The following is a 17,975-nucleotide window of genomic DNA, read 5'->3' as shown; positions in this document are numbered from 1 at the left end:
TGTGTGAGCACTAAGCATCCCAGTGTTGACCAAAGTATCTGTAAATTTCACTTGAAGCATTTTTTTTAAAGAGGAGCAGAAAACTATATCTATGGAAGTAAGATTTCAGTGTGTAATTTAAAACATAGTGGTACATTGGCTACTAGTGATTTTTTAGTGTTTCTTCAGTTTTGTGATGTGTGTGTGTGTGTGTGTGTAAATACAACATACTCCTTTTTTATTTATATACATTATTGTTAATACTCCAGAAATGGATTAATTTGCCACTTGAATGGTGTCACCAGGAAAGATTTAAAAACAAATTCAAAATGCTGTGAACTTTGCTGCTTATGTTCTGGGTATCTGGTGACAACAGAAGAGAATGGTGAGTTTAGTGTGCATTTTACTAACGGTGAGTGTAATGAGTAATTTGTGACCTCTGAATGGTATTATGTGAGGCTGTGTGCCTTATCCCTGTCTGTCTTTGTTGCAGAGGCAGAGATCTGCTGACTATTGATTAGGAAAAAGAAAACAAGTTTCAGTCATTTAAACAGACTGCATTACAGTGGGAAGTAGATTGAGTAGAGTCACATTAGCAGTTGATGGGAAATGGCCAACAGGAAGAGTCAGCTTTATCCTATATTGTTGTGGGTTTTATCTCATAGCTGCCTTGTTGAATGGAATTATCTTTGCGTCTTCTTTGAGCTCCCTGCTCAAATGGACCCTGTATTGCTGTGTCCTTGCTGTGTGCATCATAAATGATGCTTTTATATGCCTCTCTATCACATCATGCTAGTAACTCAGATACAATTTGAAAAGAAAAATGAAAGACTTCTCCTTACCCTGTAGCTCCTGGCACAGTAACCTTGTTACCATGGAATCCCATGGCATTTGATACTTGTCAGTCAAGTCAGTAACAAACCAATTCCTTCTTGATGTATTTCCACTCACTTCTATGACACAGCAACACAGCATTATATTTTTATCTTATACTTGGGCCAGTTTTTTGTTTGTTTGTTTTGGTTTCTTTTCTTTTGTTTCATTATAAACTTTTTTTTTTGTCTTTTTGAAACAGGGTCCTTCTATCTAAACTTTATAAATCAAAGATTGTTACCTATGAGGATGTGTAGTTCACCGTCAGAGTGATTATACTTTAATTCAGAGAATTCTGTATCTCTCCATATTACATATCGTATTCTGAAAGCCACAGTCTTTTGCCTTCATTTCAAGTCTTACATGTTTCCCTTTATTTCTTCCCTTCTCTCTCTCTCTCTCTCTATTTCTTTTGTCACATTTTATCAGATCCTCCAGTGTACCGGATACTTTACTATGTGGGAAAATAGATATGAATAAAATGTGAGCCCAGCCTGGAAGCCTTAAAGAATAAACATTATCATTAGTATGGAGAAGGCTTTAAGCATGAGGATCAATCTTCCTGGAGGCTGTAGTTAGAAAACCAATTCAAGGAGTAACCTTGTGGTCTACTGGCAAGGAGAGCATGGTTCAGGCAATGGATGGAATAGAAGGCTCTCATGTGAGTTGAAACAATGAAAGGGGACATGGGGATTGTGTCTAGGCCAGATGGAGGAGGTTTTTGTTTTGTATTCTGGGGGCGATGACTTTATTCAGAAGTTTTGAAACTTCATCTGGGGTTGGATATTTAAAGCTCTCAAGGAAACAAGTGTATAGTTAGTTTTCAAAATACAACTTAAGAGACCAGTAAGGTGGCTCAACAGTAGGAAACTTGCCCAGTTTGAAGGCCCAAGTTCATCATCAGGATCTACACACCAGAAGAGAACCTTCTTCAAATTGTCCTCTGACCTGCACTTACTGCCCCCACCCCCAATTAAAAAAGTAAATAATGTTATAAAATGTTTTAAAGATCACTCGTGCCAGGTGTTGTCAGACATGCTTCCCATCCTGGGCAAGCAAATCATAGTTTTAGGCCAGGGCTACACAAGGAGAACTTGTTCCAAAAAAAGAAAACCATTCGGGAAACTGGATGAGAGACAGAGTGGGAAAAGACCATGTGGGAAATAAGACCTTTATGAGGCATTAGTTTTAAAAAAGTGAAGGCTGAACTAGTACTGACTATTGCTTCTCAATCTGATGGGAGCCTTTTGGATAACACTGTTTTGGTAACACTGTCCTTCTTTTCAAAGAGCGGGTTTCAGACAAATAGCAGTGAGCATGTGGAGAAGCAAGCAGAGGCATGTTCCTTTACCTGTTTCGAGTCCAAATTACCTAAGGAGGAATCCCAGCGCTGGCATTTTAGATACAGTGCTTAGGAGCACTGCCCCTTTGAGAACCTATCAAATGATTCTTATAATCCCTTCTTCCCATGTTCTTTCCTAGAAATAGTTGCTTCCACTTGTGATTTTTTTAACCCTTTAATGCATTATTTAATTCTTCACGTTTTAATTAGTCCTCTTATCTTTGGGAATATTAGTTTGGAAGCTCATGCACATAGAATGTTTTTATGTATGTCTTTGAGAAGCATACTATCTCACACATAGCTTTTATGTGGTAAGTAACTTTGAATCAATGAATAACTTACTGGCCAACTAGTATTTGTTTTTCCCATTACCTTCAGAGATAGCATTTTAAAAAATAATATAATAATAAGTAAATAGATGGTATTTATTTGTGGATATGGAGCGATGGCTCAGACATTAAGAGAAATTGCTGCTCTTGCAAAGGACCCAGGTTTGGTTCATAGCTCCCACACTTGACAGCTGACAACTACCTGTACTCAAGTTCCAGGTGGCTTTCGTGGGTTCCTGTACCCACATAGTGTACGTTATATTCAGGAATAGACACTTGAAGTAAAAATTCATTTTAAAAATCTTCAATTGTTTTGAATTAGGGTATTGCTGTGTTATTCAGGTAGACTTTGAAATCCTGGAGTGAAGCAGTTAAGATCTCCTATCCCAAATCTGCTGAATGCTGGGTCTCCAGGATCCTGGTGTTCGATCTTGGCATTCTTTCATCTGGCTTTGACACTATTCACTGCTCTTCCTGCTAGATTCTCGTTGGTATGCTATGAAATGTGCTTATGGTGTTATGACTGAAATTCAAAAGGAAAACCCTAATTTGAGATTAAGAAACTTGATCAATAATTCTCTTAAACTTAAAAATTGAGAGTTTGTAAGAGATTATATTGAATTCTTTCATTTTCCCACTTTTTAATTGCAAAAGGATCATTGTGTGGCTATTATATAATAACATAATGAATCAGAGGTTAATAAAACTCTCTTTTCAGGTTTCATTCCCCAAATTCTGGGTTCTGCCAAGAACAAGAACTATCTCTCTCTCTCTCTCTCTCTCTCTCTCTCTCTCTCATATATATATATATATATATATATATATATATATATATATATATATATGCCTAGTAATAGGGTTGAACAGCTAGGTGTAATGAGGAAGGAGTGAGTGATCAAGCAGTTCGAGAGAGATCAGAGGAGAGGACCTGTAGCCACAGGATTATGAGACTGGTCATCAGCACTCATTAAAGAAATCTGAGAAGCATAAGTCTTACTGGAGTAAGCACAAAAAGTAGACCACGGCTTCCCACACTGATTAAGAATGACAAACTTATCTGCTACCTGAACAGTCAGTGGGGCCTTCTCTGTGGTGATCTCAGAGCATTAGTCTTCAGCCACCAGGCCCCGGTCTCGGTCTTTGGCCTCCATGCCCAATAACCCACAGGGAGGAAGAATTTGGGGGAAAGAACTACATCTCTTTATGTGCAGTATCCTATGTGTTCTGTTAAATAGTTTCTTATAAATATGAGAACAAAATTTTATGCTGTATATTTTCTATTATTATGCTTTATCCATTTCAGATGTATTGATAACTTAATTTTCTACAAAAATAAAATTGCATTCTGTGTTGTTTCTGTACCAGTCTGTCTTTCATTAGGTGGCTCTTTTTGTCTCAGTGTTTAGTGCAGTACTCTAGTATGAAAATACAGCTCTAATCACGTGGCTTTGGTGGAGTGAAAAAAAAAACAGCTGGTGTGGGCTAATCATGTTCCATTGCACTGTCCCCGCCTTCCCTGGGGCAGATGTTGAGGCTTTTGGAATTTCTTCAAAGCCTTCTCTGTCTTGGATTTCTTCAGAAACACCTTCAGGGATCTTCCAGTTACGTGATCTTGGATGGTGTGGTCCTAGCAGATGCAGTGGCCAAGGCGAACCTGCTGGGGATGCAGGAACTACACTCTCATCACAGCGTTTTCGTTAAGCAGGGTTTGGATGGCACATCAGTATCAGCTCAAGTGTAAGGGCTTGCCCTCAGATGTACAGCATGTTTGCTTCCTTAAAACACAGTGGGACCTCTTCAGTGAAGACTTGGTGTGCTTAGTTGTTTAAGTAATGATTAATTTTGTCTTTTTCCCATTGATAAGAAGGCTGATCTCTTTCCAGCCACTCTGTGTACTTGGAATCTACATTCTCAGTTTACTTGACCATGATGACCTTGAAAACACAATACTGGTTTTGTTTATCTCTTTGAGAGAGGGTGCCATATAGCCCAAGCTGGCTTCAGATTTGCTGTGTAACTAAGGATCCTTGAACTCATGACCCTCCAGAGGGTTGGGATTGCTGGTGAGCACCACCACACAGCTTGTTATCCCCCTTTTCTTTTCTGTCTCCCTTCCTCTCTCCTGTCTCCTCCAACTTTCTGTCCCCTCCCTTCGTTTGTCTTTAATGAGTAAGGTTTTCCCTCCCACCACTGGTCTTGTCCTGTTGCCGCACCAGCTCCAATTAATACACCAAGACTCTGTATTAGATATAATGCTGTTGGCCAGGTACTAGTTTCTTATCGGCTAGCTCTGTCTTAATTTTTAACCTTTTTCTATTAATCTCCACATGGTCTTATCTTACCAGGGAGTGGACCCGGACTTCTGTTCTCTCCAGTCTCTCCATCTTGACTCCTCCTTATTCCTTCCTCTTTCCTCCTTGTCTCCTAGTCCCTCTTATCTTCCTTTCCTATTGGCCAACAGTGCCTTATTCATTAACCAGTATGAGAAACATATATCCAGAATGGCATCTCCCATCATTTGTCCTTAAGTAAGTTATATCTTCTAAAATTTGTGGATTCCATCTGTTGATTAAAAATTTTAGAGGTGAACCCCTACAACCAGATCCTTTGATTTTTGGGAAGCTATCAAGAACAGCAGAGTTGGCAACTAAACTTCACTGTGTGACCTTAGGAGGTGACTGTTGTTCGCCATGTTAAAGCAAGCATCATAGGCCACCAGCTCGGAATCCCGGGATTGTGTTTCCTACTTTTTACCGGTAGCAATTCCACACAGTGCTCACTCTGTGATGAATAAAACACTTGATAAAAATAATAAAAGGGTACTGTTTAATCGTCTTTTGGGGGGTTGAAGGATAATTGATGTTCTACAAAATGTAATAATCTTTATTGAGATCACACACACACACACACACACACACTTGAACTATCCCTTTTTTTGAGACAGAGTCTCTCTGTGTAGCTCAGATTGTCCTTAAAGTCCTTCTGTCTCAGCTTTTTAAATTCACTAGCACACCCATGAGGCTGTGAATTGTGATGATCACTTTTAAACAACATCCTAAGTATTGGGGAGGTAGTCAAGCTTTGGAGAACTGAGATCAGTAGTCCTCAGCTCCCATGAGAAGATGCCATGTGTGGTGGGAAGCTAGTAATCTCTGCGTGAGGCAGCAGCAGACAGGGGTTCTTAGGGCTTTCTGGGCAACCATCCAAGCCTACACATTGAGTTTCAGACAGTGAGAAACCCTGTTCCAAAACAGGTTGGCACCTGAGCGACAACAGGAGAGATAACACTTGAGGTTGACCATTGGCCTCATCACATACACATGCTCACTCAAGTAACCACACCTCAATGAAAACACATAAATGCACACATGAACACATGAAAACACACCAGATGTAGAATATGTTCAATGTTTTTCATATTCTGTGATTTATTTTTGTAAAAGACTTTACTTCAGAATAGGAAAAACTGTTCTAAAAGAATATATTATTTCTCTATTGATCTATTTAATTTATTTGCTTTCGAAGTTAATATTTCTTGTATTTAATATTGTATATGTTTGATTACTGTGTTTGAAATACCTTATCAGGTTTATGGTTGTGTGCTATTACTATTGGAGCTTTGCAACGTAAAAATTCTAAAGTTACTTTTTTCTAATCTATCCAACTCAAATGAAATTGCTTTCCAATTGTTTGATCTTCGTGACAATGCTGTGATTTATCTATGTCCTGTGTTACCTGTCATTAGTACTTAGATACATGTGACTTCTGGGTCCCTTGATGTGTCTTTGTAGATATGCTTCTATGCACAGATGTGTACTCTAACTGTATTTGAAAGCAGAGAGAAGACTAACAGATGGAGAAAGAAGTTTGTATGCCTATCAGCTCATGGTTCTTTATTACCATTTAAATTGAAGATAATGCATAGGATGTCTTTTCTACATTATTTCTTTTAATTTCATATATGTGTACTACATTTACATCATTGCCCATCCCTCTATCCCCTCTTGTGCCTTTCCCCACTTGCTCTCAAATTCATGATCTTTTTTTCTCTGCTTTTGTTACACATACATATAAATGAACAAATATATACTTAAAACCACTCAATCTATTTAGGATTTGTGCATATGTATATGTCTTTAGGGCTGAGGTACTGAATAATTAGTTAATGGGTTCAACCCTGTGGAAGATTGATTCTCCACTCTCAGCAGCCATTTTCTGCTTGTAGCTGTTCATCTGGGAATGGGGCCCTTTCTCTCATTCCTATTGGCCAGCCTATCTGAATCAATGAGCACCAGTTCCACTGATTCCATGTTTTAAAAAAAAAGGGAGGAAAAAATAAAGGAAGAGTGTTTGAGGAAGACACCAAAGCCAACTTCTAGACGCCACGTACACATATATCCACCTGAACATGAATGGTCATATGCATATATCTACAGGAACACAGTCAATAAGAAAGAGCTGTTGCCGTATTACCAACTGTGTTCATTCAGCAAAGATGAGGCACTAACTGTATCCCAACCACCTTCTAAAAGAAATATATTATTCTGCAGCCCATTGTGCTATTACTTTATCAAACGGCAATTGGAATACAACATAATATTGACATTAATTAGGATACATACATGAAGATGGCTTAACTCAAATTTTTTCTCATTGTAAGTTAGTAATACTTAAGAATTAAGTTTCTTTTTATAAACCTGTGACCCACTCACTGAATTCTTTAATATAAGCAGGCGCTTACCAGAGTAGGTATTTTATGATAGATTCATTAGAATTAGAGGCAGTACATTTAACTGAGGATTGGGTTAAATATGCAAGCATTTTATTTTGCATGATACATATGTAGTGGCATTTAAACCATAAGTTCAAATAATTATGTTTTTAAAATACTGACAAAGTAGCACATTGTTTTTCATTCCATAATAAAAAATGATACCAAATTAATTAGTAGTATAACAGATGATTATAAAAATAAAATAGGCAAAGCTGTTGAAAGCTCATGGCTTCTTCGAGAAAGGTTAATTTTTAAAAAGGCTCATTTTTTAAAAATGTGCTTTTTTAAATTTAGTGTTTTAATTTCTTTAAAATGACATGAGTTGTAATTACCATCTTAGAACGAATTAAAAATTAAGGTTAACAGGTTGGTTTGCCTCAGAATTGCATTAGTTACTAACAAAATGATTTGAAAACATGTTTCAGTGCGGTTGACGCATTCAGGAAGAAAGAGAATGATGCAGCTGTGGCAATCCAGAGCTGGTTCCGTGGCTGCCAGGTCCGGGCGTACATCAGGTACATATGTTTTGCCATAGAAACCTCCTGTACAAACCAAAATGCAGTACAAACCAAAATGCAGGCCTTGTTTGTGTAGCATTTATCCCAGATACCCTCTTATTTCACCCAGTAGTGAAGTGATTAAAGGGATACAGAACACTTCTGAGTAATTCTTACGTGTGTGAATTATATCTGCCATATGTACACCTTTAACAACTCTCAATATTGTAAGCACATTTGATCAGATATCCCCCTCCCCATGAAGTACATTTATAGTAACAAATCAACTGATGGGGCACAAAAGGGCCTGGGGAAGAGGAATCTTGGTATTTCTCAACTGTTGGTTGATGAAAGCAATATTGTTAAAATGGTGATATTCTAATTGTAAATGATGGATCTATCTCATCAATCCCTCCCATGCTGTTCTTCAGTTCACAGAGAATTTTTTTTTAAATATTCTCTTTGATTCTGAGGAAGGGTAGACAGTACAGCCTGCCCAGCAGTATAGCACTTGCCTGGTATGCATAAGGTCCTAAATTCAATTCCCCGTGTCATATCTCACATGTGAACAAATATTTTCCTGGTAAGTTACAGAAAGAATATGCCTTATCTATAATAACCAAAGCTAGTTGAGGCATATAATTCACAACACTTCCTTATTTTACCCAGAGTTGTAAATTCCAATTTTTAAAGTGAGGCCTCTGCTTTCCACTCAGTGCAATCTAGAAACATGGCCCTGAAGACCATTCTTTAAATTCCTACTCACATGATGCCTCAGAAACACTGAAGAGTATGAGACAACACAGGAGCATGTTTGTTAACATAAGAACTATTTTCTCGAAACTCTTAACATTGTTTTCATCAATAATTCCTCTGACATTTCTCAACATATCAACTGAACTGTGCATAGTACACAATTTTGAAGTATTTTATCTGTGCCTAGTAGCACAGGACTGTCCCTAAATATTTGGGAGGCTAAGCCAGGAGGACTGCAAGTTCAATTCCAACCTGGTTTATGGGGTGAGTTCAAGGGAAGCCTAAGTATTTCAATGTACACTTGACTCAATGTTATGAATGTGTGTCTGTGGTAGAACACTTGTCTGGCATGTGGAAACACTAGAGTCAATACACACGCACGCACACACACACACACACACACACACACACACACACACACAGCAGAAAAATGGTAAGTCCATGCTCATGCTCACAGGACCCAAGGGCCTATTTGTCCTCAACCCAGACATGGAAGGACAGAGCTCACAGTCCTGCCATGTTAAGGTTGGCCATTAGGAAATCTGAGCAACCATGAGCCTCAGTTTGTTCAAAGGTGAAATGTCAGGCTCTGTCTGCCAATTCTGGCAGACAGCAGCCTTTTCTGGCTGAGAACTCATCTTAAATTGAAAGAACAAGGCATTTATTACCAAGGAAAAAAAAGTTTACATATAGACAGGCATGGTAGGTATCTCTGTAACAGAGTCCTTGGGAGGCAACGATGGTAGAGTCTCCACATGTTCAAGACAAGCCAGGTCCACATAATAAGTCACAGACCAGGCATCAAGACATTGTGTCAAAGAGAGAAATAAGCAAGGTAAAATAGGAATAATAAAACATAAATAAAATGAAGATGCATAGAACCTTAAATTTGAATTTGACAATAATCTTAAAGAATGAGGAAACATCTTGGTTTCAGTGGACATATACTAATACACATATTTTCATCATAGGCACTTGAACAGGGTAGTGACAATTATGCAAAAGTGGTGGAGAAGTTACTTGGGCAGAAAGCAGTACCAACTTATTGTTGAGGTAAATATAAACTTTATATTATGCCAAGATTTGAGTTATTTGACATTCTGTAAGATATATTTTTACATGCAGTTTAGAAATTACTCATGACAAATAGTCATTTCATATCATAAATGAGCCATTTCTGTTTGAATTGTCCCCAAGAAGTCTCATGCACTGAAGGTCTATGGTGGTGCTAGTTTGGGAAATTCTGGAACCTTTAGGAGGTGGAGTCCAACTCCAGGAAGGTCACCTCTTTTTCTCCTCCCTCCCTTCTCCTTTCCCTTCCTTCACCCCTTCCTTCATCCCTTGCTTCACACAATTCAGTGATCACTTTTGCTCCTCTCTGCTGTGAAATTCTACCTGATCATGGCCCAGAAACAAAGGTGCCCACTAACCTTCGCACTGAAGCAGAAAAACCATATCCAAAGTAAACCCCGCCTTTTAAATGAGTTTCCTGTGCTTACCCCAGTGCACAAGGGCAAATCTGAATTTAACTTTGGAAAGGAGACTTTTCCAAGAAATTTCTTAATTTTCCATAAGTGACAAATTTATTGAACTTAAATTGCACTAGCTTATTTCAATTTTAATAAGTTTCACTGTGCACATTTAGGAGACTTACATGGTGATGGATATCTGAACTTTCTAATGAGGACTTTGCCAGCAGGCACTTGCCTTATTTTTTAATCTCCCCCATTTTCAATGGATGTCTCCTCTGACAGGCTGTCAACAAGCTCACAGGGATGTTAGCTAGGAAAATGCAGACAGGCTTCCCTCCACACTCTACTTAGTACTTCCTACAAAGCCATTTTATAGATAAATGAGATTCCAAACATTAGCAAATAAGGCTGGTGCGATGGCTCAGGGAACAGAGGCCCTTGCCCCAAGCCCAATGATCTGAGTGTAATTCCCACAACCCATACGGTGAAGGATAAATAAATAAATAAACAAATAAATGAAAGTCATTTGCAAAAATTTTAAGGAATATATTTTTAAATGAATAAAAAATATGACTTCATTGAATATTTACATATTTGTAAATTTATCACTATATATTTGCAATTGACTTTGATAAGCAGCAAATGACTGCATGGTGTCTTTGTTCTGGTTGGTATTTAACAAGTAAATATTATTTTCCAGGCATTTTGCAAATGTATATGTCAAGATGATCTTTGAAGCTTGGCTTTTATGATACCCATTTGGCAGACTGTGTATGGAAGGCACAGACTTGCCTGTGTGTACTTGGAGCCAGAGTTCATGTACTTAACAACTTTAGGTTGTTGAAATCGTTTTATATGATGTATCAACTCTGCACATTGCTAACATCCTGCATTGAACTTCTGCCAGGCCACAGAGTGTGCCTCATTATTTTTGTATTCTCTCACCAAGATGCTTAGCACATAGTATCTTATGACCCTTTCTGTGGAGGATAGACAGTGAAAACTAATGTTTCAAATTACATTGTTGCTGCTCCTTTTATTGTGAACCAGAGCTAAACTGGACCCAATTGTTCATCAGTCTGATTACAGTGTGTCTAACTTCTTTCCTCATTTGATTTTGATAATGAACTATTCAAAGTACAAGCCTTTTAGTTAGTCAAATGCCTATTTCTATTGGTGTTAGACATTTTAGATAGGAAACTTTACAAGTCCTTAATTCCCAGGCTGGAGATTTTCTTTTATTTTTCAGATTAAATGCCAGGAATTTTGGTAATTACTTTTTGTTTATGATACATTTGAATAGCCATTATTGTTTATTTTAACGTGTAACAGGCATATTTCTGCTTATGTCTGAACTTGATAATGCTATTGTAGTGGAAAACTTTATTTCATACTTGAACCTATTTTGTCCTTCACAAAGGGAAAAGTGTCAACATTTTATTAGTGTTTCTGTCAAACATGTTTCTTTTGATGCCTTTTAATGCTGTATATTAAATCCAACTTTGCTTCCTTCCTTTTCTTTCTAGTTTTTATATCGGACTTTCCTTTTTAAAATTTGCTGTACCTTTTATTGATATTTAAGGTCATTTAAAAAGTAATTTTGAAACAAATTTAGGTGTATAGAAAAGTTGCAAATAAGTACAAAAGACAGTAGTCACTCAGGTTTCTGCTCTTATAGAAAAAAAAATTCATATTATGTTCTTGACTCTCAAACTTTTTATTTTATCTCTATATACATATCGTTTTGTGTGTGTTCATTTGTATGTATAATTGTATATGTGTGGGAACATGTATACATGCATTTAGAGGCTAAATGGCAGCCTTGTATCATTTACATATGCCATCCCCCTTTTCTTGAGACATGTATAGATATCAACTGTATATGGACAGTCAATGCAGTCTCTTCAGGGTAAGGAAATGACCCTTGAACTTAGCCTCAAAGAAAACAGTGTGAGTGAAGTTTTAGGGGATACACTTAGAATTGCAATCAATGAAAGAAGTGACAATGTTGGTGACATGGCCCAAGGAGTATGGAGAATAGCAGAAGGTTGGGGAAGACTGATATGACCTTCAGAATATAATCCTCTGCCTTTTAATGGGAAACTCTAGGCAATTTATTACATTCACTTACTCTTAGTAATGTTTTTTTTTAAGTGAAATATACAGATGATATCTTCCTTCGTGTTTTAGGTGGCTCAAAATCATTCATACTTTATCTCTTCCTTCTCCTGTTAGCTTGAGGCTAGGCTATATGTTGGGTGCTGATGGGACACACCCAGCAGACAAGTCAGGAGGTTGTTTTGTTTTTGACTTCTGTCACAAGACCTCACCACTTGACTGCTGCTTCTGTCCTAGGCCTGAGACGAAGAGCCATGGAACATCCAGAGAACTTTCACTCACAAGAGAAACCAGTTTTGTTTTGTAACCTCCTTACATAACTGCATTTTCACCTCAACAAAACTACATAATAGTTTCCTGGTGACCAAAGCAAGTACCTATGTGAGACATACTGCATGGGATACTCAGACTTGGAGAACTGTGTTTGGAGGTCTGTTAGTTGATACTAATGTTAGAACATACTCATGTGGTCATCTTTCAAGGCATTGATGCTGCCTCAGCAGAGAGCAGGGTCCATCAGAATTAGTATTCAACAGACATCTTTTATAACTGAGCTGTTAGATTGGAGCCTAAATTAAGGATGAAGGTGAAGATTCCATGGTTATCACTATTAGTGACAGCATCTGCCACCTCATGAAAACGGTATCTAAGCAGTAGAGCAATATTCAAGAGGTAGGGTGCAGTTAAAAATGAGATGGGAGGAGAGGATGGTCAGGATGCATGTGAGGGAGTAATTGTAATTGAACAAATCCCAGATTCCTGCAAAACTGTTAATGTTTTTATATCTCTTCTCTTTCAGTATGCCTAATGACTTGCCTTAGTGTCTGGGGCCTCTCAGATTTTGGATGTTTAGGCTCTAGTATGTTTGGTTCACAATGCTGGGGACTTGGTACACAGAGGATTCTCTGATTTTTATACCAAGCTGCTTACAGTCACCATGCTCTGTGGCTTCACCCTTGCTTAACTTCAGCTGGATACTTAATGATACTGATATTTGGGACAGTAGCTGACACCTCTTTGTCCTCTTTTTCTTCCTTCCCTCCCTCCTCCTTATTGCTCTTCCCCTTTATTCTTCTCCTCCTCCATTGTGGAAACCATGATTGTATTATTTTTCATTCTTTGAAGTTTTCATATATACATATATTTAGTGTTTTTATCAAACCCACTTTTCTTTTTTATTATTTTTTTTAATTTTTTTAAAATTTATTTTATATAACCAAGTCCAATTAAATGAAAACAAACATTTATAGACAATATTTGGGAATTTGGGCGTTGTTCTTTCCAAACTACTTCCTGCTGGTAAGGGGCGCTGTCATAGGGGATTTGAAGAAGATTCAGAAATCCTGGCTGGAGTCTGTAAGGCTGCTTTGTTCAGCTGTTTTGAATGTAGGATCACCTGGTACTCTGTTTCAGGTGGTCTGGCTTGATCAAACCACATTAGTCTGGAAGGAATCCACATCTTTTCATTTTCTGTGGAAAAAAAATAGAAATCCTTTTCCCCAATAACTTGTCCTTCAACTTAAATTTTGTAGTCAAAGCATTTTTTTAATTTAATTTATTATTTTACATGTCGATCCCAGTTCCCTCTCTCTCCCTCTCTCCTTCCCTCCCTCCCTCCTTCCCTCCCTTTTACCCTCTCTGCCCTCTCACATGCACCCTAACCACCCTCTCCTCCCATCCCCCCACCCCAATTCCATATGTAGGGGAATGCCATCCAGTTGGGGTCATGTAGATCTGACAGGTCATGTGAAGTAGGGATTAGGGCTTCTCTCCTGTCTCTAGATTAAGGCAGTTATCCCTCCATGGGGGATGTGTTCGCAAAGTCCTTTTGTGCACCAGGGATACATCCTGGCCCCACTGTCTGAGGTCCCTTAGACTGCTCAGTCCTTCTGGCTGAGACCCATATTCAGGGGGGCCTGAGTCAGTCCCATGCTGGCTTCCCAGCTATCAGTGTAGTAGCCGTTAGCTCCTCCTTGTTCAGGTAAGTTGTCTGTATGTGTTTCTGCAGCCTGGTCTTGTCCTCTCCATCTGCATCTGGGTTCTAGTTCAACTCAGTGTTTAGGTACGGGTGTTTGCTTCTGTTTCCAACAGGTATTAGATGAGGGCTCCATGGATAAGTTAGTTGTTGATCTCACTATCCGGGAAGGGCATTTATGGTAGCCTTTCCACGGAAGCTCAAATTGTTAGTTGGCGGCAGTCATATAGTTCTCTGACCTTTCTTTGGGTTCAATTTTCTTTTCAAACCAATATTGGCTCCCTCTTTTATGTTCTCTCGCTCTGTCTCTGTCTCTCTCTCTCTTTCCTGTCTTCTATTCCTAACCAGGCTCAATCTTCCTGGTCGGACATGTTTTCCTTTCCTCCCCCTCGTTTTTTCCTACTTCTCTTTCCATTCGCTGCCCCCCCCCACTTCCCCTGAGTTCTTGGGGACTTGTCCCTTCCCAGTTCTGTGAGGGACTTTATATGAATCTCTTAGAATACACCTTGTATACTAGTTCCTCTGGTGGAGTGAATTATAGGCTGGTGATCCTTTGATCTAGGTCTAAAATCCATATATGAGTGAGTACATACTGTGTTCCTCTTTTTGTGACTGGGTTACCTCATTCAGGATGGCTTCTTCAAGTGCCATCCAATTTGCCTGCGAATTTCAAGATACCATTATTTTTTTTCTGCAGAGTAGTATTCCATTGTGTAGATGTGCCACATCTTCATTAACCATTCTTCAATTGAGGGGCATCTAGGTTGTTCCAGGTTCTTGCTATTACAAATAGTGCTGCTATGAACATAGTTGAACAGATGTTTTTGTTGCATGGATGTGAATCCTTTGGGTATATGTCTAAGAGGGGGATTGCCGGGTCCTGTGGTAAACTAATTCCCATTTTTCTGAGGAACTGCCATACTGATCTCCAAAATGGCTGTATGAGTTTGCACTCCCATCAGCAGTGGAGGAGTGTTCCCCTTTCTCCACATCCTCTCCAGCATGAGTTGTCATTGGTGTTTCTAATTTTAGCCATTCTGGCAGGGGTAAGATGGTGTCTCAAAGTTGTTTTGATTTGCATTTCCCTGATAGCTAAGGATGTGGAGCATTTTCTTAAGTGTCTTTCAGCCTTTTTGATTTCCTCAAACCCACTTTTCACTCATCTCCTTAAACTTAGCCAGGACACTCTCTAACATTGTTTTTTTTTTTTTTTTTTTTTTTTTTTTTTGATTTATTTTCAGTGTGTCTGTTATTAATACATAGGAAGGCTACTTGTTTTTGTTCAATCATTTTGTATAGTTCTACTCTGATGAAAGCATTTATTAGCTCTAAGAGTTTTTTTGTGTGTGTGTGTGTGTGTCTCTTATGTATAGAATTCTATCCTCTGGAAATAAATATGTCCTAGCTTCTGCTTTTCCTATTTTTTGTTTGTTTGTTTGTTTGTTTTTCGTTTCCTTTTCTTGTTGTATTGCTCTAGCTCAGACTTCAAGTAGTATATATGAGTGAAGACAGTGGATAACCTTATCTAGTTCCTGATATCAGTGGAAATGCTTTGAGTTTTTCTCCATTTAGTATGATGTTAGATATATGCTATTATGTATACTCCTTCCGTGTACTCCTTCTGTCTCTAGCCTCTTTTTTATCATAAGATGTTAGATTTTTATTTCCAAGACCATGTCTATATCTAATAGATGGTCATTTGATTTCTGTCTTTTAGTCCATTTGTGTGATGAGTATAACCCATACTGTGTTCCTCAAGCAGAATGGGCCACAATTTTCTTCCTTCCTTCTTCTCTCTATCTCTCTTTCTTTTTCTCTATCTTTATCTGATTCAGGACTCTGGAATTTTGGCATCATGAAAACAGTTAGGAAGCCTTCCTTCCTTTTATATTTTTGGGATAATTTGAGTGGTGGTGTTATTGGTTCTTTGACATTCTGGTGGAAGTTTGTAGGGTTCCATCTGGTCCTGTGCTTATACTTGAGGGATCTTTTATTACTACTTTGATTGCATTGTTGGCTATGGATAAATTACTTATTTAATTTTGGTTTAATTTTTGTATGCTATAAACATCTAGAAAACTTCAGGTTCTTTTAGATTTTTTAAATTTAGCAGAAGAGAAAAAATTTAAATATGTTATGATTTTCTGAATTTCATTAGTATGTGTTGTAGTGGCTCTTTTTATTTCCATTTTTTCCCTAAATTTTATTATTTGGATTTTTCTCTACTTTTGGTTAATTTGGCTAAAAGTTTGCCTGTCTTTTCTTTTTTTTTCTTTTTTTTTATGCATATAGAGTATTTTTTATTTAATTTTATATAACAAAGTCCAATTAAATGAAAACAAACATACACAATATTTGGGAATTTGGGCGTCGTTCTTTCCAAACTACTTCCTGCTGGTAAGGGGCGCTGTCTTGGGGGATTCGAAGAAGATTCAGATATCCTAGCTGTAGTCTGTAGGGCTGTTTTGTCCAGCTGTTTGGAATGTAGGATCAGCTTGTACTCTGTTTCAGGCGGTCTGGTGTGATCAAACCACATTAGTCTGGAAGGAATCCACATCTTTTCATTTTCTGTGGAGTTTGCCTGTCTTTTCAAAGGACCGATATTTCATTGATTCATTGTATCATGTCTATTCTATTAATTTATTCCTAGATTTTTATTCTCTCTTCCTGTCTACTCTTATGGGATTTGGCTTATTCATTTTTTTCCAGTGCCTTAAGTTGCATCATTAACTTATTAATGTGAGAACTCTCAAAATTTTTGATGTAGATAAATAGTGCTATAAGTTTTTTTTTCTTATGACTGCCTTCATTATGACCTATAGATTGTGGAATGTTGATTTTTCTTTTCTTTCTCTGTAGATATAGGTAAGTTTAAAGAATTGAGACTGTATATTTTAAATCTGTGTGGGCACTAGACCAATAATATATAACTTTTATTTTTCTTAAGAATTTATCAGAATTTTTATAATTTATTTGTATTTTATATACAATGGTGTTTTACCCACATGCATGTCTAGGTGAGGGCGTAGAGCCCCTGGAACAAGAGTTACAGACGGTTGTGAGCTGCCTTGTGGGTGCTGGGAATTGAACCCAGATCCTCTGGAAGAGCCACAGTGCTCCTAACTTCTGAGCCATCTCTCCAACCCTGGTATGTTCAATTTTTATTCAGCTCTAAGACTTATGAAATTGCCTTCCTTATTTCTTCCTTGACCCTATTCTATTTTTCAGTAGTGTGTTGCTTAATCTCCATGAGTTTGTGTAGTTTCTGTATTTTCTATTTCTGTCAATCACTTGCTTGCTATATTCCATGTGATCAGATAGAATACATGGTGTTATTTCAACTTTTCTGTATTTATGAAGACTTTTGTGTGTCCCAATACATGGTCAATTTGACGACAGTTCCATGGGCTGATGAGAGTAATGTATAGTCTTTTAGCATTTTGTTAGAGTTAGATTTCTGTGAGGTCTATTTGATTTATGATGTCTGTTGAGTTTTTGTCCAGGCCTGTTTAATGGTGAGAATGGATGTCAGAGTTCCCTAGTATTGACATGTTTGGTTTCATCAGTATTCTCCAATCTAGTAGTATTTCCTTTATGAGATTGTGTTCACCTGTGTTTGGTATATACAGACAGGTTTAGAATTTTTACATTCTCTTGGGGGATTGTTTTTAACGAGTATTAAGTGGCTTTCCTTACTTTTTTCTTTTTCTCTTCAACCGTGGAATCTCTATATAGTTTATTCTTACTGTACATTGTTGTAGATATAGTTGAATAAAAATACCTTTCCTTATTTTTTTATGTATATATTTTGAGACTAGGTTTCACTGTGCTACTAGTCTGTGAAGGCCTGAAAACTTTGT

At 37.7% G+C, this 17,975-nt stretch overlaps 1 protein-coding gene across 1 annotated transcript in view; it reads left to right on the top strand.

Annotated features, from left to right (window-relative positions):
- Nucleotides 1-17,975, top strand: part of Spata17 (spermatogenesis associated 17) — a 159,747-nt gene that overhangs the window by 9,851 nt on the left and 131,921 nt on the right. The window contains 2 exon segments of the mRNA XM_051185748.1: nt 7,723-7,812; nt 9,522-9,603. Of these exon segments, the coding sequence (XP_051041705.1) occupies nt 7,723-7,812; nt 9,522-9,603 (172 nt within the window).

This window comes from Phodopus roborovskii, unplaced genomic scaffold (assembly GCF_943737965.1).
Source record: "Phodopus roborovskii unplaced genomic scaffold, PHOROB, whole genome shotgun sequence".
Taxonomy (NCBI): domain Eukaryota; kingdom Metazoa; phylum Chordata; class Mammalia; order Rodentia; family Cricetidae; genus Phodopus; species Phodopus roborovskii.
This window is presented reverse-complemented; position numbering and strand designations above follow the sequence as displayed.